This window comes from Denticeps clupeoides, chromosome 4, assembly GCF_900700375.1.
Source record: "Denticeps clupeoides chromosome 4, fDenClu1.1, whole genome shotgun sequence".
In the NCBI taxonomy this organism is placed as follows: Eukaryota; Metazoa; Chordata; class Actinopteri; order Clupeiformes; family Denticipitidae; genus Denticeps; species Denticeps clupeoides.
This window is the reverse complement of record NC_041710.1, coordinates 12,777,158-12,803,619: the sequence shown is the minus strand read 5'-3', so window position 1 is coordinate 12,803,619 and position 26,462 is coordinate 12,777,158. Positions and strand designations below refer to the sequence as shown.

Here is a 26,462-nt window from a genome sequence, read left to right as displayed (position 1 = left end):
GTGTGGGTGTGTGTTGGCTGCGCCGGCGGGCGGGTGTGTGTGTGTGTGTGTGGGGTGTGTGTGCCGCGCGGCGCGCGGCGTGTGGTTGTCTGCGCGCGCGCGGGCGGGCCGGGCGGGCGTGTGTGTTGTCTGCCGCGCGCGCGCGGGAGGGTGTGTGTGTTGTTGTCTGCGCTCCGCGCGCGCGCGCGGGCTGGTGTGTGTGTGTTTGTCTGCGCGCGCGCGAGAGAGAGAGAGGGAGGGTGTGTGTGTGTGTGTGTGTGTTTGTGTGTGTGTGTGAGTGAGACAGAACGCGAGAACCCCGCTGTGCCGTCGGGAGAATGAAGGTCGCGTTGCGCTGCACGGATGCGGGAATGTAGCTGCTGTGCGGACTGTTCATATCGGAGTAACACACGCGCACACACGGAGTCTTTTGACCGGAATTAGATGGAGTCGGCGGGGGAAGACGCTGCTTGGTCGGCGGCCGCAGCCTGCGAGGCGGAAGGCGGCGCGGCGCAGAGCCTCGGGATGGACGGAGCGGAGCTCGGTGTGTATCCCGCACATTGCCGCGGGTTTGGGGGGGGGGGATGTTGCCACGCGTGGAAATTCACGCCTGAAATCCGATCGGTAGAAATGTCGGAATTCCTGCTGTTCTCTCTCTCTCTCTCTCTCTCTCTCTCTCTCACTGTGTTTTTCCAACGCAGCGTCCATCACACATTTCATCACACACGTCAAAACACGCAACTGAAATACTGAGCCAGGCTTCATGTCGCGTCGCGTGTTTGGAGTGAAATAAATAGCCCCTTGTGACACGGTGTCAATCGATACCGGTATGGACCGAACTACGGTTTGGTACGACAGACCGTCCGAGAAGGAGGGAAAGGTTCCCGCCACCCTCATGGTCTCAATCTCGGTGGGACCGTGACATCTGTGTGCTCCCTTCTGTAGATCTGCCCCCGGCTGTGTACACGGTGTGTGTGTGTGTGTGTGTGTTTTCTGCCTGCAGACCCTTGCTGATTGCTGAGCCCCCGCTGCACAAGGCCGCTAATCCTATTTCCAGCCACGGCTCCCGGTGCACACGACTCATGTCACCCTGCGGTGAGGTCCCCGCTGAGTCCCACAGCGTGCTCCGTGATGCAGATCTCGCTGTGGCTGTGTGTGTGTGTACATGTGTGTACATGTACACAGTCTTCTTGCATAAGAACCCCCAGCCCTGCACTCGGCAATGCGCCTCTCATTCGTTCGGCAAGCCAGCACCTGCATGCTGGAGTAGAGCCGAATTCTTCAGAGGAGCCCTCCGCTGCCTATAAATGGTGATGAAGGTGCCCCGTTCGAAGCACGTGTCAGACATTTTATCTGCGAGGATGCTTTACGGGCTCGCCGCGCGGCCCGGTTCACTTTCTACGACCGGGGCCTTGTTGTGACTCGTGCGGCCTCGCAAAAATCTTCCATTTCCCGCAGGCGACCGCGGCCGTGCCTTCACCTGGTGCCTGTGTAGCGAACACACCGAACAGACGTTTTCATTTTATCCCTCCGAAGGTGACTGGCGGGATTTCCAATGATTCAAATCCAGATAAGTGGATTTACAGCAGCGAGGCGTCGTTTATTAAAATGGAGGCTTATCTCAAGACCGAAAGCCAATCAGGGTTCTGAAATGCAGTTTTTGTTCCATCAGCACGTTCCGGGATTTGGGGAAATATGGTGTGAATGCAGGTGACGGGCATTTCTGCAAACCAGCCTGCATTAAACCCAGCTCTGATATGGTGTTGGGGGGGTTGAGAACATGGCCACAGTTGTTGAAAGTCAGTACGAAGTGGCAAGAAATAGGGATGAACCCGTTCCTCTTTCTGTCATTTCTCACGGATTTGCATAATTTCTATAGATTGAAAAAACAAAATTCACATGCCGACATTTGAAAAATGTTGCATTATTGATTTATCTGCACAGAATGACGTCACAGGTATTACAGAGTTAACTATTACACATGCAAAGCCATTAAATTGGTTGTGTGTGCGTGCGAGGGAAAGGTGAACTGTACATAGGATTGTGGTAAAACACAAACAAACATGTTGTAGAGAAATAGTTGAATTGTTTGCTAATGTCACAAATTCACCAACGCTCTTTTTTTTTTTTTTTTTTAACATTTGGTTTAGTTTTGCTTTCATCCACGATGAGGAAGTAGCTGTCACTCATCCATATGGGATCCTCCCTGTTTTGCTTATAAAATCATATTTCAGATTAGTCGCCTGGGCGTAATTGGATTTAGGAAGTGTGTGTTCTCCCGTCTAGGTCATGAAATGTGACATATTTCAGCAGGTGGGTAAACTTCAACTCTATACCCCAACACCGCAAACTAATTTGAACTAGTTCTCCCTAATACATACGACAGCAGTTTCACTTGAACAGTGTACGTTAATATGAAGTATATAAGACGGTATGTGTAAAAAGTTTAAGTAGGAAAACTTAAACGTTTAAGCGAACCAGCAGCGGAAAAAAAGCCTATTCCACAACTACCTGGGTATGAAGTTGATGGAACTTAAACATTTCTAGTCACCACAGTTTGATGTGATCTGCTGCAGATCAAGGACAAAATGTTGACTTGTTATGTGCCACCCAGTGCCGCTGTTACAAGATAATCAGGGTTTATCGCCGGTCGCCGTATGTTGAATTGATGCAGTAGATTTGGTGCTGATGTAACGTGGAATTTTGAGGCCGAACAACCGACGGGCGAACCAGGCAGCAAAGCCACGTCCCACGGCTCATCGCCGATGCTCCGCTCAGACCTTCTTTTCTCTCAGTCGGTCCGTCAGTCCCGTCTCTCTCTCTCTCTCACTTTCGGCTCTGCAGACAAGTTACCTCCTGTTACCACGCCATGGCTTTCGTTTCACGTGGAACCGGTATCCTGCTCTGGAACCATACCAGCAGACGAACCCGCGAAACGGAAAATCCTGTACTGTTTCTTCAGCTGGAGCTGTGTGTGTGTGTGTGTGTGTGTGTGTGTGTGTGTGTGTTTTTGGGGTGGGAAAGTTTAATAGAAATAGCTCTCTTCCGGTCTGAGTGCTGTCTTCTCGTCCCTGGACCTGCCGTATTTTGACACGTCACTCTGGTGAAGAATATGTTCACCCGATGTCACCTCTGCAGCTTCAAACATGCAAAATGTGCTGAGTTGAGTTTAAAAAAAAAAAAAAAAAAAAAAAACGTCGCCATGTTCTACGTTTTTACAAGTGCACAGAATCTGCGGGTTGTAAGTAAAGCTGTTTCAGCTGTTGCATTCTGGGTAGTCATTTGCCTTTCTGTGAAACATCTCACATCCCCACGACAGAGCAGCTTTCCCTGGAAACGTTGCGAAAGTGGGGGGTGGGTCACTGCAATTAAACCTTCCACAGGGACTCAGAGATGATGATGAGGATGACGATGAGGACGCGCTCTCGGGAGAGGGAGCATTAAAAGAGGTACAGTAAGAGAGGGAGTGGGTGACTTGAGTTCTGCCATCTTTCCCAGCTGTGCTGAAGAGGCGGCAGCACTTTCAATGCCCTTAAACCGGATTATCCGATCGCAGGGCCGCTCCCTGAGCAGCTGGAGCTCCTGTCGATCCGTCGCTTCCTTGTGTCCGGCCGGCCAAACACTACGCGTTATGTAAGCCTTACATAAGGCCTTCCCAAGACTGTCGCGTGGGTCTCTGCCGCATGGTGACGGACGATGGCACCATCAGTGTTTGTGGGTTTTCCGGGCCTCCGGTAAATGCCAGTCCGTATGCCAGCGCCGGCTTTGCTCCGGCCATCGAAAGGTGATACCGGTAGTGACGCTTTGTTCCCATTTGGTCACAGCGTTTTTCCTTTTGTATAAATCACAACCATAGTAGCATACAGGGCCACCGAGTGCAGCAGGGATGGGGCTGAGCGAGGGCAGAAGAGCGGGAATTACAGCTGCCAGTTAATACATTTACAATGAAGTCAGAAGCGCTGACAGGACATTTATCCCTGGGTCTGTGTGTATAATGGGCGTGAGACCCCACATGTCTATTAGGATGTGTACCCAAGCAGCCTGATACAATAGGAAGTTCTTGTGTGAGTTTCTGTTTGTGTTTGGACATCCCAGGAGCTAAAACCCTGAGAATTGGCCTCAGGCTGCTTTCTCATAAATTAAACCTGATGCCTCTGTAATATAAATAGCTTGTTTTGGGTTTTTCTTGGGTGCACCCATTTGTGTGGCATGAAGTGAATTTATATGTGCAATTTGCACTGCTTATACAATAGTGTATTTAATTATGCAGATATTACATAATATGCACTGCTACCAAAACCAAAAAATATTAGCTTTTGGTTACTTAGTTTTAGGGTCGGGATTATTTCAGGGCTAGAAATGTCTTGTTAAAGGATATATGTAAAATATCCGTGTAACACATACATACTTAATTGCATAATGATTAATGATGTATAGTCTAGATGTGTTCTCTTGTCGGGTGTGTGCTTATGCAACATATGGGTCTTTTAGGATGGATATTCCTGTGTTTTACAGCTACCTTTCTTTCATTGTTTTTTATTACAGTCTTCCTTTGTGTTTGTCTGGCTTGTGCATATACATGTAGATTAAAAACACTGTTGCTGTGGTTACGATGTCCGTTAATGGCACTGTGGTTTTATTTTAGTGCCCTCCTGTGTTTTTGTCCTGCCAGGACCATTACACAGAGAGAGAGAGAATTAGTTAAAAGAGGGATGAATTGGCCCGGTCATGCATGAAATGAGGTTTTTGCCGTTCAAAAAAAAAAAAACACATTGTCCTTGGATCCTGCACTGCGACACATATTGAAAACATAGATCTTTGCTGTTTGGATGTGGCCCGCTCTCAGCCGCACTGTCTCGGTTCGTGCCCTTAATAACACATGATACGCCGAGTGGGGACTGGATTAAAATGGCTTCACAATAACTGTACACCACTACACAGCCCATCTGAAGCTGAGTCAAATGCGTGTTCCGTGTTGTCGTACATGTGTAATAAAAAAGCGCGACCCGGTAATACCCTCTGCCGCTCTGCTCTGCTGCTGTTTCCCACCATTGAATCAACCTTCAAACGAGTGGCGCCCCAACACTGTCACTTAACCTCATTTCACTTCACAGACGGATGCAGAGTGAAGTCAAACGACGGAATTAACAGATGGTTAATAAATGATTGGTATCTCCCAGGCGACTGGAGGTGCATAATGTGGGTCTGTCCCAGGGTCTTGTGCCTGTGTGATGGCGCTGTTTTTAACTTCCTTTCCGAATCAAGGGATGTGCCTCTGATGTAGGGCTGCATGGAGGGTCGCCTGACAAATGCGTTCGAAATGCAGCAACAGGTTACAGCAGGGGCCGCACGATGGGGTGCTGGTTAGCGACGTGGCCTCACACCTCCGAGGTTGTGACTTTGAATCCCCGCTCAGACCTTGGAAATGCAGCAACACCCAAATGCATTTCGTCCGGAGTGTTCATGGTCTCACCGTGTTGCTGGGGGTTTCCTTCCACCGTTCACTAGGTGAATTGGTGACTCTAAATGGTCTGTAGGTGTGACTGAATGGTGTGTTTGTGTGTGCACCCTGCGGTGGGCTGGCGCCCCGCCCTGTTCCGGGATGGGCTTTGGCAAGTGAGTGAGAGTGAGCCCTCAAAGCAAGTGGTTAGGTCTGAGTGAATGTTTAGAGCGCAGTCTAGATATTGGTGATATTAGATATATCCGCATATTGGTGTGATAATAAAACCGAATGGTCTTTGGAGGATGAACGAATAAAAGGAAGGACACATAAAATGGCTGCGGTAAATGGTGCAATAGGTAAATAAAGAAGTATTTCACCCATCAATTATCTTTTTATTAGGCTTTTTCATGCACTGACAATCTGAAACATACAGATGATTATTTTTGCCCTGATAGAAATGAATATCCCTAAACAAATGAACAAACTTTACTCTAACTATATCTTATAACATAACCCTCAGTGTTTAGCTGATTATGGAAATGCGAACAATTGTCAAAACAAATTATCCAGATTACGTTAAAATGTAAATGGGAAAGTCTTGTTTAAATGTGGGTCAAATGTTGTGGTGTGTGTGTGTGTGTGTGTGTGTGTGTGTGTGAAAGCTGATGAGGTGTGTGGCACTGAGCTGTACCTGAGAGACCCAGACTGTTCTCATCTGACCCTAATCCTGTGCTGGTGTAGAGGGCTGTCTGTCCACCATGTGTTTACGTGAGAGTGTGTGTGTGTGTGTGTGTGTGTGTGTGTGAGAGAGGGGATTATCTTCTAGGTCTGGCAGGACTCACACACAGAGGTCAGTTCTGCAGACACGATACAGAGACATTTGAACAGAATTGGTAACAGATATATATGCATGTGAGCTCATTTGTCTTGACTTTTTCGATGCCACATCAACTGAAGGGAATTTCTGATCTCTCATTCTCACACCATTAATGTTTGACTTCTAGCCTTTTTTATAAATGGCAGTGCTTTGATCTTTGAATGGTTATTGATAACATTGGTTTTATACCAGTTCATCTGCAAGTAGGGGTGGTAGTAGCCTAGTGGATAACACACTCGCCTATGAACCAGAAGACCCGGGTTCAAATCCCACTTACTAGCATTGTGTCCCTGAGCAAGACACTTAACCTTAAGTTGTTCCAGGGGGGACTGTCCCTGTAACTACTGATTGTAAGTTGCTCTGGATAAGTGCGTCTGATAAATGCCGTAAATGTAAATGTATGTAGAGGAATTCCAATTACATAAAAAATAGAATTTTGGACCACTTTTTGCTTTAACTGCATTTTCTTTAGGAACATTTTCAACTTGAGTGCAAGAGATTACCTGGCTTGCCTTGGTGATGGCACCTGTAGCACCTTCACCCTTCAGAGGGCAGACACTCAGCGTCACGATTCTGTGGGGGTGGGTCCCATCCTCATCCCTAACTCCGACTCTGATTGGACACCATGGGCTTCTGGTTTGCCACTAACATCTGTTGCCTTGCGCAGAGGCTTTGGCATCAGATTAGAGATCCCAGTCAATCCAATTGAAGGTTTCTCCTTCTCAGCCCTGATCTGTCCACAAATAGAAAAGAGCTACACACAACCCAGAGGCACTGGAGCTTCGACGGGACCCTGGGGACTTTTGAGGTTTGGTGCATGGTTTTCTCACATTTTAGACAAATTACAAACAGGTTGTTTTGTGGGATATCTTAGATGAGAACCGAGGTTCCTATGATCATATCTGGACCTGTGTGATTCCAGCTCATTTCGCAGTTCAGCCTTTGTCACTCCTGCTGTTTTATCTGTGCAGTTGGTAGAGCAACAGGACATTAAAAGTGAGATTCTCTTCCAGTTTTGCATATCTGTAATGTTCACAGATCTCTGCATGGGAAGGGATCATCTGGCTTTTGAAGTTTGTTAACTCTTCATTGTCTGAGTCCTGTCCAAGGTCAGATGGTGCTTTTACATTTGTGATATTTTGTCAGGCATGTGGTGAATTTGAATGTTGAAATCCAGTTATGTGACTCCTGTCATTTTAATCTGTATTTGTCTGAGCAGCTGGTATGTTTTTGGTCATGTAGGTCCTTCATGCTCTGAGTGCTGGTCCAAGGTCGGCTCTGTTTTGCACACACCAGTGTAGGTCTGACAGGAAGATGATCTCTGTCGTTTTGGGCTGACTTTGTCCCATGTCACAAATAAATTGGGCTGTGGTTAGCCTAGCAGATAAGAAAACAGACCTGTAATCAGAAGATTGCTGGTTTGAATCTCGAACCGCCAAGTTGCCATTGAGGAAAGCACCGTAGCCACACACTGCTCCCCGGGCGCCTTTCATTGCAGTGCACTGCAGTGTTTCACAATGACAATCACTTCACTTTCATTTCACTTTCAAATGCCGACCCGCCAAGGGCTGTCACACAATCTGGTCTAGTCCAAAAAAATTCAACAGACCTCCACTGCATAAGATTCTCAGTCGAGTCTTACTCGCACTAATCTGCTGCTGTCATTAAGTTGATGAATTAATTCATCTGCTGAGGCGGAATGACTGCTGATTGATTTAGATAGACGGGCAGTTCCACTGAAGCTCTGAGCGTCCATTCTTCAGTAGTTACACCCTGTCATACATGTTCAGGGCCATTATGTCTTCAGATTGTCCGTCCATTCCATTTAAACGTGTATTTGTATTTGGGATGGGCCTGCTTATGCTGTGTCACATGTCTATTTTTTATTTATTTCCATAAATTATCCGATACCAACCAGAAAGGAATGCTTGCTAGTTCTCTGTACCTTGGAGAGGAGGATCCAACCCTCAGAAACCCTGTTTCTTGATCAGAGAAACTCTGTTTCTTGGTTCTCCTTCCTTCTTCCTTCTCCTGCAAGATTTAAACCTGTTCTGTTAAGAACAGATCAGGTGGATGAGAGGATTCCACTCGTCTGCTGGCCATGTGCAGTTGTGTGTGACTCCGTGTGTGTTCTCGCTTTTGATGTTTATGACCAGATGCCGTAAACCAGCCATCTATTACAGTGTCTGAAATTACAAGTTCATGTTTGGTCCCTTATCAGCTGCTCTGTATGGTGCTGCATGAATCCTTCTCGTACCCGTAGTCTGTGAAGTGCTCTCCAGGCTGGGCGTGAGGATGTCTTCCCGACTGACCCTGTGGTGTGAGTTTGATGTGGAAGTTGGATGGGGTTGGTAAATATTCATGCACTTGTCTGCTTTTTATTCTGAGCATGTCTGACTGCCAGCGTTTTCCTTCTTGTGTTTGTTCCCCAGCGTGTGTGTGAGGCGATCGGCTAAAACGGTGTTTAACTTTCAAACCTTTCCAACGTGGCATTATGTGAGATAAGATGTGGGAACTGTGGTGGATATTGAGTGAAAAGCAAGTTTTATTTATGCATGAGAGGAACTCATCGTCTTGAGACATTCACACAGGCAGTACTTAATTCGATGGACTTCTGGTGTTTTTGTGAATGATGTGCTGGAAGTTTTTTCCTCCCTGTTGTGCAGACTTTTCACCCTGGATCTTTTGTCTTCTGAAGCTGCTACACCAGCTAGTGTGAGACTGTTTGAGCGCGCACGTGTCTGAGCAGCCACTGTGGGATCGAAACCCAAGGCAGCACAGATGCCAGCAAGTCTACATAACAGGCACCAAATACTAAAGCCTGTAAACCTCCACCACTGTATTGTACACTAGGTATACAGGAGCCGATTGAATCTAATTTGTTTCCATCATATATCACACACATGCACAAAGAGGGGGGATTTTATTTCTCCTTCTAGAGTTAAGCAAACTCAGTTACAGCTCTTGAAAAATTAATGGCCGAATCCTGTGTGTGTGAGTGGCGTTTTAATTTAGTGTCTTGCAGCAACAGAAGTGCTGCTCTCATCACCCACTGGAGACTGGTGTGTGTTTGTTGAGGGCAGATGTGCTCCCTTATTTGTATTTAATTTTTTTATTTTGTGCACATGGTCTTCCACGAGAGACTTCAGACCTCTGTACACACAGGCGCGTTTAGACACACGCGCACACACATGCTTTTACAGCTTTGCTGTCTGGTCTGGTCAGAATTGTATTTTTTCCTCTTGTCTGCAGCTTTTCTGTGGCTGGGGCATATAAACAGGCACATGATAATCATCCCCTCTGCAGACAGTCTGAAATGAAATTAGCGACATTATTCAGGTCAGCACTGTTTTGGCTACTGTATGTGTCTGGCTCCAGGCAGTGGAATGTTGGGATTGACATTCTGTCTCTTTACTGGTGTTTTACTGAAACCCTAGAGGGGAAATTGCAGGGGAAATGAACATTATTTTTCAGTTTCTGTCTGGGTTTTTTTTTTTTTTTTTTTTTTTTTTGGGCCATTGAGTGGTCTCCAATTTTAAAGATAAAATATTCCCATAGTCACTATTCCACAAACACACACACACACACACACACACACACAGCACACACTATACACTGCAAATGATATCTGCTTATTTATTAATGTTGCTTAAATTTGAAAGTAAAACTCACCTTCTCTTATGTATCGTAATGTTTTTTTTTTTCAGAAGCGTCTGGGAAAAAGGCCATTATTACAGAGGTGAGTAATGTGTATATGTTTTTATATATAAGTTATGAGCAGATTGAGAACCTTTTCTGTCTTACTGATTCGCAGTTTCTCTTTCACGTTCTTTTTGTCACAGATGCCTTCATCATCCTTCCATCAGATTTCGGGCCCTGAGAAAAAGATCGGACACAGGAGGGTGGATGCATCAGGGGAGACCACCTACAAGAAGGTGCTCTGTCATCTCTGTCTGTGACATGGGGGTGGATTTTCCCTCCTGGTTTTCACTTCCATTGCACTACCCCCAAAATACTTTCAGAAGAACGATCCCATCTCATCGCCATGTTTATACTGCATTTTTGTATAGAAAAAGTGTTAATAGTGTTGTTTTTATTACCATTCCCATAAATTTTTTTCCTGTGATGTCCCGCTCCTCTTTTAAAGAGTGAAATTGACAGCAGGCTAAAAAAACATTGTTTATCTAACATGCATTTTTCTTTTAATTTTCCTGGATATCCTATGATATTCAGTTACAAGGAGAAAATGTTTTAGTTAGGGCACTATTTAAGCTTGGTGCTTGGTTGCTAGTTGTAAGGTTTGAGGCGTCAGGATTTACATAAATAAATTGATAAAACAAGAATTTTGTGTGTTTGAGTGACACCAGTGAGTTCAGTGTGTTAAATGCAGAATTATTCGTGAGTAGAAAACTGATTGGTCCATAATAAGTATATATCCAGACCTCCTCCCCATTGATGACATTTAGATAGTTGATGGGTCTTCTTAACCCAAAAGAAGTTATCGATACTTGCTTAAAAGGACGTTGCCATAGCCAAACACTGGTGAATTAATAACCAGGCACCTGCTTGGTTTAGCTCTTGTGATCATTTGTTGGGTCCAAAATCAACATTTCTATAATTAATTTTATGAAATTTTAGTCCATTTTTAAAAATCTATTTTAATGTAACTGCTATTGTTAATCTTGCTTATATAATTTTTGCAATGATCACCTTACCGTAGTGAAAAGTGATAATTGTTGTTAATTGTGCAGCTGTAATTTTTATGCGTTTTGACAAAGCTTCATCATCACTGATCCTTCACCTCTGCTTATGGTCACTCTCCCCCACAGACCACCTCCTCGGCCCTGAAAGGTGCCATTCAGCTGGGTATTGGCTACACAGTGGGCAACTTGAGCTCTAAGCCTGAGAGAGATGTTCTGATGCAGGACTTCTATGTGGTTGAGAGCATCTTCTTTCCCAGGTATGTGTGTGTTTGTGTGTTGCAGAAATATAATAGTTTTAATGTAATTTTTAGATTTTTTTTAAATTTGAAGATATTATATATCAGTGAAAATTGAATCAAATCATGCTTGCCATTTCACATTTTCTGCCTTTTCTGCTTTTCTAATTACATTTTTTGCTGTTTTTTGCTGGTTAATTACATAAATTGCTGTATGGGTTTCATTCTCGTAAGAAACATTTTTCTTATTCCCATTCGCTATTTTTTTGCATCTCTCTCTCCTCAGTGAGGGCAGTAATCTGACTCCAGCCCACCATTACCCAGATTTCCGCTTTAAGACTTATGCCCCTGTGGCATTCCGCTACTTCCGGGAGCTCTTTGGCATTCGACCTGATGATTACCTGGTAAGACATCCCTAAACCTTACCTCTGCCCTCACCCTTTAATGCTTAGTTTACCCTGTATCCAAAAGCGCTTCAGGTGCAGCACTCATGTTTAGAATAAAGGTCACCTTGGAGATAAGAGGTTTTTTGTGATGATAAAAACCATTGGCGTCTTGCAGGCCGGAGAGGAACGCATCAGATAGGGCGAGTATCTGTGGAGATGCCAGGGGCAGTGTGAGTCACTGTGTGCTAGGACGGGGTGTACCATCTGGGAACATCACAAAACGTGTTTTGTTAGTGTACAGTGCATGTGTGTGGGTTGTGGCATGCACACAAAAAAGTCTGTAAGTTGTGAATGCGCAGGTGGTTTATATGTTTGTGTGTGGGTCTGTGAATCTACTGTATAATAGCAGTAAAGCTGGTTAAGGACCTATCACTAGATGCATGTAGGCCACTTTTGTTTCCGTGCAGTCTTTGTGAGGATGTGTGTACCCACAGGATAACCTGCGTTCCTGTTTCTTCTTCCTGGGTTCTAACTGCTCTGTACTTATTATGTAATTATTAAGTATTCTGAACATAAGCCTATTGGCGATACTCATTTCATGGAGGTACTTGTATTTGTAGACCTGGGTTGTAACCACCCCAACACAACCTACAGGTCTACATAAGTCCCATCAATCTAACAGCCCTTTGTCAAGTTCCACTCAAAACTAGGAAATGTGTAGTATGCGCGTCATTCAAGTGGGGCTTTGCAGAACAGTGTGAAGCTGCAGCAATAGCAGTCTTCGGAATGTTAAATAAAATCACATTACTTTTATTGCAACATGAACAGGTCCAGTACATTAAAAATTCTTGTTTTCAAGGAATCTCATGCAGATGTGGTTTAAAAACATGTGAACACAGATCAGCATGTCTATGCAAAGTGAAAGTGAAGTAATTGTCATTTTGAAGCACAGCAAGCACAGCACATGGCGCACAAAACAAAATGTTTTCTCTGCTTTTAAACCATCACCCTTGGTGAGCAGTGGGCAGCCATGAAAGGACTAAAACAAGACTAAAATGTCTCTTCATGAAAATGACACAAGACATGATTTCCTCTCATTTAATTTGGTTATTATTTCCTGGTTTCTGTTTCTTGTATCTCCCATCCAATCGCACAGAGGAATTCTTTTCCACAATACGCAATCACTGCATTAATTATATTTTAGGATACTTATGATGGTTTAGCAGATGGATGGGATAAAACGATGAGGCATTCTTTGGTAGCACTTTCATTACCGTAAAGTGAAAAAGAAAACAGAATGTGTGGGCGGAAAAACATGGAACAAATCAGACTCTTCTTTGTCTCTAGTGGATGTAGAGTATTCTTGAGTATATAAGATAACAATAATATAATAAAAAGATAACCTTGTTTTAATTATTAAATGGGTTTTACTAAAATAATGTTGTTTTGTCTATTCTACTATGTAATTGTTCTGTATTGACTGATTTAAATATAATTTACATTGACTAAAATGTCTTCTGTTTTCCTTGACCAAATCTAGACTAAACTAGTCATGGATAATTCTGACTAAAATATGATTTTTAGTCGACTGAAACTTGACTAGACTAAAATGAGTCTGGAAGTGACTAAGATTAATAAAGACTAAAATGACATCTTGACTCAAAGACAAGACTAAAACCAAAATCAAGACAGGAGGACAAAAAAAACATATAGTTCAATATAACTATAGTGACAGGGACAAGGAAACACTGCCTGAACAGAGAAACGGGCAGAAACCTTGTGAGGAACCAAGGCTCGAAAATGGGAACCCATTATCCCCCAGTCTGCCCTGGATTACCCTGGGTTGTTCATATCAGGCCAAAATGTGAGATACATCCGGGAACTGGCAGCATAATGAAGTCTATTCAGGTTGTAAATTACAGAGATCAAGATCAAGTGGAAATTCCCTCAGGGGGAAGTGTGCAAGGCTTGTAAAATACAATAGTGAGACAAGGTCGGGTAATTCTTATGTTACATTCGACTCATTGTTTGAAACTCACTATTTGTGTGGAGCTCTTATAGTTTCCAGAGTCACTATAGCACTAAACTGACCTCAATCCTGCCTGTTACTGCAAACATTGTGAACTCTCGCTTTCGCTTTTGAAATTGACAAAATAATTTACATTTGTAGATGCATCTGCATATATGGTGGAGGAGATGAATGCTGAGGGCTCAGTTTTGCTGCATTCTGACTGGTCAACCCCCCCCACCCCCACACACACACTCATTTTCTCCACACAATCGTGTCTGTGTGAGTGCAGTAAAGGTACACAATTCCTGCTCAGTGAAATGGGGTTTCTGCATTTAATCTATCCCAGAGGGAGTAGTGGGCAGCCATGAAAGGTGCCCAGGGAGCAGTGTATGGGGACGGTGTTTTGCTCAGTGGCACCTTGGTGGGCTTCTGATTACAGACAATGTCAGTATTTTGACAGTAATATTTGTGTTTTTTCCCCTTTCATATCCACAGTACTCTCTCTGTAATGAGCCTCTGATTGAACTCTCAAACCCTGGTGCCAGTGGCTCCATTTTCTATGTCACTCGTGATGACGAGTTTATCCTCAAAACAGTGATGCACAAAGAGGCCGAGTTCTTGCAGAAGCTGCTTCCTGGATACTATATGGTGAGTCTGTGTAATTTAGTTACACCTTTACACTGCTTTTCCACACAACATAAATGGGATGCATGCAATATTACTCAAGTAATTTTACTTCAGAGTTAAATTTCCCTTCTCTCAGCTGAGGCTATGGTGGAGCTACTTTTTTAGGGGACTTCATAAGCGGCCAAATTCCAAATCCGACCGACTGAGCTGCTGCTCTCTGAATAATGAAGCAGATTGACCAAAGCACGCTTTACACCTGTCACAATTTCCAGCCACTACAGGACCATAGACAGGCTTGGGGAACTCGTATTAATGTTAAATAATGAACAAAATGCATCCATGATGTCAGCAAGACTGAGGGTGTGCAACAGAGATCATGGCTGCTCAGCAAAGGGTCAGAGATCCTCCCAATCTCTGAGGAGCTCTTGCAGAGGTCACAGGGATTCAGAGGAGTTGCCAGGAGCAGAGATTAAACTGGCATTATTGATCAAGCCAATTTGACTTTTCATTGTATTGCTCTCAATGTCTTAAAGTAGAGGCTGGGATCAGTAACCTTTACTCTGTTGATGTCCTCTGGCCTCAGGTCTGGCCTTGGACTGTGTGTGAAGGTGTCATTTCTGGGTAAATGTTCACTTCCTTCATTTCATGAGTCCTCAACTCTGATTGGATTCCTTTTACAGTTGCACTTGGTATGCCTCTTAATGGATCCCATTTATTGATCTGGTATTTTTAGGAAGTCTCTAGCCTTGTCCTGTCCTCTTCTCTTTTCTTCTCTTCTCACACAGAACACGACATGGTCTGGCTGGTTTGTTTTTACACAAGATTACACAAGATATAGCTGGTTAATTTTTTATACTGTTCAATTTTTAACCAGTATAAACATTAATCACACTAATCAATTTTTCTAGGGCTGTAATGGTACACAAAATAGGTTAATAATCAGTAATAAAAAATATCCATTAAGGTTCACAATAATAAACTTAAATACATAAATACATATATAACAGTCATAACATGATTTCTATGGAATGGACAATTTAAAGCCAGTAGTAATCCTGACTCCTTTGAATTTTGGGAGTAATTTTCTGTATTAATAGAGAACAGACTCTGTGACCCTTGTTACTGTCCGTCCCACAGAACCTGAACCAGAACCCACGCACGCTGTTGCCAAAATTCTTTGGCCTCTACTGCGTCCAGTCAGGAGGGAAGAACATCCGTATCGTGGTGATGAACAACGTTCTACCCAGAGTGTTCCGTATGCACCTCAAGTTTGATCTCAAGGGTTCAACGTGTAAGCGCCGCGCTTCAAAGAAGGAGCGAGAGAAGTCCAGACCCACCTATAAAGACCTGGATTTCATGCAGGATGTTTCAGATGGACTGATGTTGGACACTGACACGTTCAATGCTCTCGTCAAGACGCTACAGAGGGACTGTCTGGTAAGTGGGTATGGAGTGTTATGGAAGGAGGTAAAACAAGCCTAACGTACAGTCCAAATGTTTGGACACACCTTCTCATTCAATGTGTTTTCTTTATTTTCATCACCATTTACATTCTCACTGAAGGCATCAAAACAATGAATGAACACATGTGGAGTTATGTACAAAAAAATAACTGAAAACATGTTTTATATTCTAGTTTCTTCTTCTTTGCTCTGATTACTGCTTTGCACACTCTTGGCATTCTCTCGATGAGCTTCAAGAGGTCGTCACCTGAAATGGTTTTCCAACAGTCTTTAAGGAGTTCCCAGAGGTGTTTAGCACTTGTTGGCCCCTTTGCCTTCACTCTGCGGTCCAGCTCACCCCAAACCATCTGGATTGGGTTCAGGTCTGGTGACTGTGGAGGCCAGCTCTCCACTTTCTGTTAAGTACATAAGTCCACATGTGTTCTTTCATAGTTTTGATGCCTTCAGTGAGAATATACCAATGTGAATGGTCATGAAAATAAAGATAACACATTGAATGAGAAGGTGTGTCAAACTTTTGGCCTGTACTGTATATATTTCAAGCATTTTCACTTACATGTATGTAATACACAGTGACTCTGAAGGTACACTGTGGGTGTGTGCAGTGCTACATTTTTGTGGTTCATCATTATACAAAAGGTTTGCCTTTTGCTTTGGCTCAGGTAGAACTTGTTTTTCTGTTTGAGAGCTCAGATTTGCAACCAGTCTTATGTGTTGCACCCAGCAGGATATTTTCATGCCTTTATTTAATTAGTATCAGTACTTAATGGTGTGAGTCACTGTGAAAGCGATCAACAAAATACATAATGTCATATGTTTTTGTGGAAGTTAGCCACCTATTCATTACATACATGAATACGGTATACGCTTGGACATACCTACTCTATGGAGACTATGATTCTAAGAAGCATACTATTAGTTTAATGATTGATCTGTAAAGTCTTGTCCTCATCAAGCAACTTTAGATGGTCATCATTAGATGGTCATTAAAAAAATTGAAGGAAAAGCACCCAACAAGTACCCTAAATAGGATCTCTTTCAGCACTTTTGGTTGTTGAGAGAAATCCTGTCATCACAGGAAAAGTTTTTTCATTTAAAGAGCCTGAAATATAAACTATTTTGTTTACAACTCTTGTTTACTGCATAACCTCTCGTGTCATTTCATACTTTTGTTTTACTGTGTAAAAGACTGATGCTGTTTGTGACACACTCTGTGCATTACCAAAAATGCACTCTGTGCATTACCAAATTGCTTGTATATCTGATTTCGTGCCATGGAAGCATTTGCATTCAAACAGTCAAGAGTTTTTCATACTGATCTGTATTGTAGGTGCTGGAGAGTTTTAAAATCATGGACTACAGCCTGCTGCTGGGTGTTCACAACTTGGACCAGGCAGAGCGGGATCAACAGATGGAGGGTTCCCAGGGCAGCGGTGATGAGAAGAGGCCAGCGGCGCAGCGTGCACTCTACTCCACTGCCATGGAGTCCATTCAGGGTGGCGCCACCTGCAGAGAGGCCATTGATACAGAAGACACGTGAGTTAGAGAGAGAGAGAGAGAGAGAGAGAGAGAGGAAGACATTATGAGGGAGGGAGTTTGGGGTTGATTGCAAATGTGGAATCTTTTGGAACCTTTTTGTTTGTGAACATGTTCTATATGGAGGTTCTGTGTTTACCTGAAGTATAATAATGATGTTTTATATCAGCAAAATAAAATATTCTGTATCAATCTAGCAGTAGAGTCTGCCACTAAAAGTAAAATGAGTTCAGTAGAACTGTTTATGTGTTTATGTGTGTAGAATGGGTGGGATTCCTGCTGTGAACGGGAAGGGGGAGCGCCTGCTGCTATTTATTGGAATCATTGACATCCTACAGTCCTACAGGTACTCTGATGTAAACTTGAAATGTTCCTTGCATCATGATTCCTCCATTAGCTTTTGATTAATCAAAACTTATACACATATACTACTTTATTAGAAATGCCTGCATTTCTGGACACTTTGTAGTTTCTCTTTTTCTGTGTCTTCCAGACTCATTAAAAAGCTGGAACACTCATGGAAAGCACTGGTCCATGATGGGGTGAGTGCCCCACTTCCACAAGCACCCGCTTCCACACCATAGCATAATCTGAGAGTCTCTGTATTCATTGTGAGATATCAAGTTTTTGCAAGTGTCATCATGTGACATATTGCAGATAATTAATTATTGTCTTCTTGAAATACCAGCAGTGACACTTTTGCAATAAATGCATAATTTTCAACAATTTGATTAAAGTTAAAGAAGAGGCTCGTATGTGTTGCACTTAGCACTTTAGACATAATGATTTAAAAGAATGCACTTTACACGCCATTTCACATGATCTCTATGCCCTGGAGATCTGAGTTATATTTTAACCCTGTTGTTTGGGTATGTCAGTGAAGCAGGTATGTGTGGTTTTATTTCTCCCGCGAATGTGTTGAATTATTAAAGACAAGGCACCAGCTGTCTGCCCCTCTGCACCGTGGCCTGCTGGGTAATCCCAGTCTTTTGACTTCATGTTTGTATTCATGAGAAAGCCCGGCTTTTTTCTGGGGCTTTGCAGTGGCAGGAGGAGGCCCGAGCTGAGCACTAGATCACAGTCCCCAGTTAATGTTTCTTTCTCCTTGAGGCCTCAGAGATTTTATCTCCTGACTGCAACATCCCAAGAATCTTGAGTTCGCCTCTCATCTTCCTTCTGTGCTTGTATTTACTTTTTCATTTTATCTTTTTAGGACACCGTGTCAGTCCACAGGCCAAACTTCTATGCAGACAGGTTCTTCAAGTTTATGAGCTCCACTGTTTTCAAGAAGAGCTCTTGTAAGTTCTGGTTGTCATTGCAACATAAAGTAACATCTCTCTTCTCCCAATAATAATGTCTCCTCTGCCTCTCCATCCAGCACTAAAGTCTTCCCCCTCTAAGAAGGGGCGTGGGGTTCTAGCTGTGCCCAAATACAGCGGCCCTGGGCCGGCCTGGTCAGCCGGCCAGCTCCCCTCAGAGAGAGATGAGAACATCTATGACCTGAGAGGGGCCCGCAGCTTTCCCGTGCTGGAGGACGAGGGTAATTATCAACTTGATTACTCTGAATCACTCCTACTGCAGCCTGAGCAACACCCATAACCTTCTATGCCGGGAGTTCACCCTGAATTTACTGGATGTGGAAGTATTTAGGTTAGGTTACATTTGATCCCGCAGCAAATTTAAAATTGGTTATCTGCAGATTGGTTATCTGCATTCAGTAAGGTTTTAGAGCTGCTATTGTCTTCTGAAGACACTGATAGTACTGATTGGGTACCAGTGAGGGATTCATGTTATCTGTGTACCAGTGCTTTACAGTAAAGGCTAGAATGCAACATCAGGTTGTAGTTAAAATTCTTTTTACTGTTTTCCATCTCACCCCCTTTCTGCTGTCCATTAGGTCTCTCGGACCTCCACCCCTGCACTCCACCATCATTTGAGGAGGCAACTACAGTCTCTGTCGCCACCACTCTGTCCTCAAACACTTCAATCTCCATCCCAGAGCGCTCACCTTCGGATACCTCGGAGCACCCACGTTACAGGTACCATCAGCACCCACCCACACCCTCTGCTGCATGACCCCAAATCACCATGTTAAAGCGCTGTACCCCAGTGCAGTGCCCACTCACCTGCACACCCCTATGTTTGTCCCACAGGAGGCAGACACAGTCACTAAGGGACGCTGAAGGCAGGTGAGCCGCTGCTACCAGCACTGCATGTATTCCTCAACTGTATGCCGGCTGATGATCCCCAACCGTAAAATTCAGCTTTTTTCAAAGACGTTCTGGAATATATTCAGACTTAATTAATTTTCCCTTAACATAAAAAAAATCTTCCCACACTCTAAAATGTTCTGAAAACATTCCTAGAACTTAAAAAAAGTTTTGAATCACAGGCAGTCATTGCAAAAGATTGAATCATTTACTCGTACGTCATGGGAGCTAGAATGTAAAAACATTGCAAACTGTGAAGATCTGGCCATTGCTTGCAAAGTGCTGTGCAGGCTAAGGGATAAACACCGATCATCCATAAAATTAAATTCACCGCCTAATATTGAGTAGATCCCTTTAAAGACATAGACTCCACTAGACCTTTGAAGGTAGGGTGTGGTGCTGGACACAGGCCAACATGGGCCTTAAACAAATCCCTTGTTTGATTTGAATCGATTGCAAAACTAGGCTAATGACTAATGAAATTGTAAAAACAGGGCGATTTTTAATAGAAGCAATTACTTAAAGTTTGTTTTGACTTCCATGCATCACTTTAACAATAAAAAGAATAATACATATAAGATCATTTAAATATGTAATATTTAACATGTAGAACCTTTTTTTTTTAGATCAAATAAAATATAACCAAAGATGATCTAATATGCAAATCCAGGATGAACATTACTCTAAACTGGCAATATCTGTTATCAGGTTGCAGGAAGTGGTGGACATCCATGAAGAAGAGCAGCAGACCATCACTGTGCATGTTGAGGTGAAGAGAGACAGGGAAGGGGAGGAAGAGGAAGACGAACAGGTGGAAAGAGAGGAATCAACAGAGGAGAAGGGCAAAGAGGAGAAGGTGAAGAAAGATGCAGGGGTAGAGCCAAGCACAGAACTTGTCAGATCTTCTGCTGAGAGCAGGTAAACTTTCAAATGCACACACAGGCACATGCTCTGCATCTTGAATAAGTTCAGTTTGGTTTTCATGACACATCAGACCCACTAGCTGCATTATAATTGAATTGGTCCACATTGTTGCTCATGCATGAAAAACAAAAACTAATCCCTCAACTTCACATACTCTGCTGACATGCATCTTGAAAACAGACCCTTCTCTTAGCCTGTTGGTGAGAAACAGAAAATAAATGCAAAAATGTGGACTGACTGGATTGATTTACATAAACCTTCATCGGTCCCCAAGCGATTTTCATGGAAAATTGTCCCACTTTCATTTTGGAGTTGCTCCCTTGCTGTAAATAGACCAGGCCTGGTCAAATCTGGAGCAAATCGAAACCTCCCCGGACACTCGCTTCTTTTAGCATGCGTTGTCCCAGAATGGGAGGATTAAAGTGGGACTCGTCATGAAGCTGAACCTCAGCTACTTGGTCTATCAGCCTTGGTTTCTGAAAGGCCACAGCAGTCATGGCTACCTCATTCTAAAATCAGGGAGAACCTTTAAAAGAACTAAATAAAGGATAGTGGCCTGTGGTGTTGTAGTGGCACAGAGAATCGGGAAGTCAGATTAACTCTCAAGGCTGTTTGCACAAATTTCACCACTTTCACTTTCCGCTGAGTTCCCTAAGTGTAAAGTGCTTATAAGCCACATGGCTGGTGGTGCATGTGCAGCAGCTCTTAATCTGGATCCTAGCTGGTGTCAGCGCACTGCCGTGGCGTTGAGGGATTTTGATTGTGAGCCTGGGACATATTGCTCTGTGGGGGTTTACGACCGACAGACAGACTCGCCGGAGGATGAACTAGCCATCTGGCTGCAGCTTCCCTCCAAAGTCACCTCTCCTGCCAGGGGAAAGGATACTTGAGCTTACCAGTAGGCTAAAAGGCGGGTCTGTTTTCAAGATGTCAGGATGACACTTTAGGGAGATTTAGGGATAGGAGCTGAAAACCTTGACACACAGCTTCCCTCATGGACTTTAACTTTCTCTTTCTTTCCTGTGAAACTTCTATATAAAAGCCTCTCTTCGTAGACAGCCAACAAACACTCACACACAATACTGTGGCACGAAGTAATTTACTTATTAATTAAATGCAAATGAACAAGACTGCCTGGTAGTTAACTCTACCTGACAGGGGAGATTGAACTTCACACACAGTGCAGAACCCCACTCTAAACGATCCAGCTATTATCATGGCAATCATGCATAGTACAATTATTAGCCCATCTTGGTTGATCAAATCAAGTCAGGTATTAAATAAATGTCTTCTGTTCTTCTTGCGCACAGCGGCGTGCTGGAGCCTGAGGTTCGAGATACAGAAATCCTGCAGAGTGAGTCTTCACAGGCTGCAGCTCCTGCGGACACAGTGGCTGCAGTCTCAGAATCTGCACTTGATCAGGCTGTGACGCCTCAGGCGGTGGACCCAGAGCCTGCTGTCCTCCAGGCATCAACAGCAGAAGCGTCAGAGGTGGCCGCTGCCCATGACCTGGCTGCAGGCTGTACAGCGGGCGTGGAGCCCGACGTGCCCAGTCAGCTGCCCAAGTCTACCAGCCGGGGCTCGCTGGAGGAGGAGGTGCCAATCACTGATATTTACTTTGTAAGTATCTCCTGTTTATAGCATCCCCAGAAGAAATGTTTTCGTGGGCTGATCCTAAATAGAAAAGACAAATGGGAACTAGAGTCAAGTAACATCCAGAGATGCTTATTAGTTGTGGTCTGAAAATATGAGTGGAGAGTGATAATTGGGTTCACATGAGACCTAATTGTCCTGCAGTGGGACAGTGAAGATGACCTGGTGGAACTTTGAGGGTGAGGAAGCAGCTGTCTGTGTGTGTGTGTTTTGTGCTCTCTGCCAGCCTCTCTCCTTCTTTACATCAGTAGTAAGTCATCTCCATCTCGCTTAGTCTATTTTTTATTTGCTGTTTTTTTCTTTATCGGTCTATCGGCAAGATGCAATTTTTATTCTAGGCTAAGAACTGCAGTTGTTACTTCGGAAAAAAAGGATTTATGACTCTTGGATTGTTTCACAAAAAGCAAAAAGGGTATTATTATTATTACTATTAGCATGGACATAATATATTACTATATTATTGTTATATATTAACCACCCAGTTTGGATATTAACAATAATATAATCCATAATTATAAGATGCTATAGTTCTCTAAAGAAACAGTTATTTATAGCATGTTTGGTTTGTAATGTTCCACCCTAATTCTTCCCACACTAGCACATCTAAATTTGTTATGAACGCTCCCATGAGAGAGGCTGGGCAAACAGAGCCAGGCATGGTTTGCAGTGCTGTAAGGAGTGTGGCATTATTTTATTGAAATGGTTTATTTATTCCTGTGGCGTGTGTCCGGGTCGCCTGTGCTGGTTTTGTCCCAGGAGGCACTTGTTGACGGGGTTGGGAGAGATGGAACAACCGAGCAATGGCTGCTTATGACTCACCTTTACTCCATTTATATACTAATCCCTGATGGTATTTTATCTCCTCTATCTCTTCCTCACCTTTAATTGTTTGTTTCTTTTATTTATATCCCATTTACTTTGTGGGAAGAATTATTGTCTAATGTAATCTCACTTCACTCATTCATCTGTTTTCCCGCACCCCCTCTTCTTTGCTCTTTGTTTTGTCTCCCATCGTCTTCCTCGCCCCCTTTGCGTGCACTCACCAGTTTGCTGATGGGAGGTACTGGGTGTACTCTCCTGTCCTGCAGCGACGCAAACTCAACTCCAGTTCTAGCAGCATTGTAAGTACAGTTAGACAGGCTGAGTCTGCCTGTGCCGGCGTTCATTTTGTCAATGAAAAATCATTCACCAGAAAACACGTAATACGTTCATTCATGCGTTCACCCTAAATTAATATTAAAGAATGCGATTATAATGCTTATTTCTGTCAAAATGAACCCTGGCCTGTGTAGTAGGTTTAGATGTGATTCCGTTCATGGAGGATGCCGTTTAGGTAGTTTAGCTGAGTTTTGTTTATATGTTAAATATTAAGTGTCTGGAAGTCAGCGCTCCATCTTTGTATTACCACCAACCCTCATTGTATAACAGTGTTTGAGTGTGAGAATGAATGTGGGTGTTCGGCTTCATTTCATGGTCTCTCTTTAACCTTTTTTTTTTTTTTGCCCTCTCTCTCTCTCCTCTCTCTCTCCTCTCTCTGTCTCTCCTCTCTCTGTCTCTCTCACATACACACTCTGTGCTGCTGCTCGCCCTGCTTTCTCCCCCCCCCCCCACCGGTTGGTATTTCTTTGCCACCCTCTGGTGACACGGTGGTCAAACAACAGCCTCCAGAGGACCAGAGCTGGGTGTACTCCCCTCTGCACTACACTTCAGTGTCTCAGTCTCTGTCAGACGGGGAGAGCGAGACAGTAAGTGTCTGCGTATACCAGCAGGCCTGCCCTTTTTACCCCCAAATACATCTTCCAGAATATTTTCCCCTAAAAACGTTTTTCTTCAAAAATTTTTTTCCTTCTGTCTCCCATTTATCCATTCATTTAAATGTTTTTCATTGCAAAGCTTTATAAGATCTCTTTGGTCTAGTTTGACATTCCCTGTGAAACCCAAGTCTTGAATGCACACTCTGTGCTGGGTGTACTAGGTGAGGAAATTTGAGGGAAATGCAGGAAGAGCAGCTGGATCGTTTCAGTGCAGGTCTGGGTGGGCTTACGCAGTATTGTGGCATTGAGTACAGGTACCGGATTCTGGTCTCATTAAATTATTAAAGGTCACATGACTATCAGGTAAGTGTTTAATGTCTGAGTATTTGTGGATTCAGGCAGACTGATGTGTTGGCTGTGTGATGTGTGGAGAGTGCGTGTGCTTTTGTCTTCTCACCAAAAAAATTTTTTCTCTCTTCTGCAGTAAACTATGCAGTCCCATGGTGGCGTGAAGGTACAGAGGTATTTGGATGTTGATGAACAAACTCTTTCAGAAGGCCAATGCCGTTGGGCTGCTGTCCAGCAGCCTTGAAGTGAAGAACGTGCTGTACAGGGGAACAGAATAAGAATAAAACCCTCAGGCAATAGCCAGAACCTTCTCCAGCCCACCTGCTCCTACAGGAGTGCTGTCTGAGTGTCTCGTCACTGTCAGATCCTCCAGTCCAAACATAGAGAGACTCTTGTAGTCAAGCGTACGTGAGATCTTGCATGTTTGATGCCCAAAACCTTTACCCTGTATGTGAAGAGGACATCATGGTGCTACAGTAGACGCACCGTAAATGCAGTCATCAATCATTCCTTCCATGTGAACTGAAGAGTCCTTAGGTCCTTGGGCTACTTTTTAATCACTTTTCACATTATTTATTATTTGTGCATCTACGTCATTTCTATTTTTGGTTTTTCTTATGAATGTTGTCCATGAAGCTGTATGTAGGCTGTGTGTAGGCCTAATGTAGTTCTTTCTGTATTGCAGGTTCTTTCTGTAAAGACAAAAAAGCCATGGATCAGTGGCTGCATTGTGTGAGAATGACTTGGTTGCTCTTTTTTACCAGATCTGTGCTTTGATATTTTAAACAACTTTTCTTTTAGTCTTATTTCTAAATTCTATATATTTATTTTTATGAGTCAAGTTTAATATACTCACTCTTAAAAAGTTAGGGGTCAGAAAGGGGTAAAAAAAAGAGCTTCCAAATTTTAAACCAGAACAGACCAAAAACGTTTTAATTTATTTAAGCAAATCGGACGGAAAGTGGCTAAACCGCTATGGATCCTTTACATTTTCTTTCATATCACTTTGCCAAATGTGGCCATTACTTATGTTTGCACATTTTATATTTAAAACTATTTTTGTTTTCAGCCCTGCATTACAAAAATCCAAAGACATATACTCGAATTATTTAAGATCCATTTTTATTCATATTATTTATTTTGTTTAGCTTTTTTTGTTACACAAGACTTTGTGGATTTCTTCTAATGTAAATGTGTGTGTGTGTGTGTGTGTTTCTCTTCAAAAACCTACACCCTTCATTTCTGTTCACACTTTTGTTCCAAAATTATTCCAATTTTAATGACAAATGTGTAGCACTTTATAATTCACCAGAGATTACATGATATGCTTTTAGGCTTATGGAAATTAGACCAATAAAGTTTTTTAATATCATTTTTGTTTACATATTCAGTTGTCTCTTTTTGATACTTTTGTATTTATCGAGGTGGACAGATGCTCATGCTTTGTATTTGGCTGAACAGTATAATAAAATCAAGAATCAACACAGAGAATACAAACATCTCATGGCACTACCTGAATGGCAAACAAAGAAGGTTGCTGTGACTTTGCTGTGCTGACTTACCATAGTGAAAATCAGGTAAAATTGTAATTCATGCTCTGTGTGTGGTTACAGTAGCAAGTGACTGCAAAAAATGCTGTATATTATTGTTAATTAATATGTTAATATGTGTTAATATTTTCTGTTTTTCATTTGTCCTCTGGTGCAAACAAAAGTTATTTTTTTCCAGGTCATGTAACTGTCCCTGCTACTGGATGATCTTATGCTCTATGTGGCTCATCTGAGCAGAACTGGAGGAAGTACACCCTACATATCAGAACACAATCCTCTAGTCATCACAAAACACTAAAAGTAAATGTAACCTAAGTTTTTTTTTTATTTATTTATAAATAAAAAGTTTAATTATAAAGTTGGACTTATCTGAGTGCACAGTCCGATTGCAGCCAACAAATAATACTGGACTATTAAGTTTTGAAAATAAAAATACCAATTTTATTTTATGTTATGAGTTGATATGTCCAACTTTAGGACCTGGTGAGGACTAGACGACTGCTGTGACAGAAAGTGGGTGTCACTTATACATGTTACTGTATATTGTCTGCATAGATTCTGCTTCTGATTTTGAGCTTTGTGAGGGAGTATGAAAATGTTCTTATGAAAATACTGCATGTATTTAATAGCCTATCAGTATGCATCTCTGGAATATGTAACTTTACCTGCCGTGCCCACCTCTTTCAGATGGCCATGTCTGTGCATAAATGGGGAATTAGCTGACAGTGATGTACAAGTAAAGAATTAAAATCCAAAACGTGA

At 43.0% G+C, this 26,462-nt stretch overlaps 1 protein-coding gene across 5 annotated transcripts; it reads left to right on the top strand.

The window, feature by feature from the left end:
* Nucleotides 1–227: 227 nt before the first annotated feature.
* Nucleotides 228–26,462, top strand: LOC114788001 (phosphatidylinositol 4-phosphate 5-kinase type-1 gamma-like). 5 transcript variants are annotated; one of them, XM_028976056.1, is made up of 19 exons: nt 228–523; nt 10,007–10,038; nt 10,142–10,234; nt 11,129–11,259; nt 11,525–11,642; nt 14,131–14,283; nt 15,400–15,699; nt 17,056–17,261; nt 17,524–17,607; nt 17,755–17,803; nt 18,475–18,559; nt 18,640–18,801; nt 19,159–19,300; nt 19,415–19,450; nt 20,180–20,389; nt 21,706–22,015; nt 23,095–23,169; nt 23,710–23,793; nt 24,287–26,457. In XM_028976056.1, exons 1-19 carry the CDS (start codon nt 424–426, stop codon nt 24,287–24,289), a joined length of 2,373 nt encoding a protein of 790 aa, XP_028831889.1. In that variant the 5' UTR covers nt 228–423; the 3' UTR covers nt 24,290–26,457. The 5 variants fall into 5 exon arrangements, with proteins under 5 accessions (XP_028831889.1, XP_028831885.1, XP_028831890.1 ...); XM_028976052.1 differs by having other exon boundaries at nt 23,710–26,457; XM_028976053.1 differs by lacking the exon at nt 228–523 and adding an exon at nt 558–1,074 and having other exon boundaries at nt 23,710–26,462.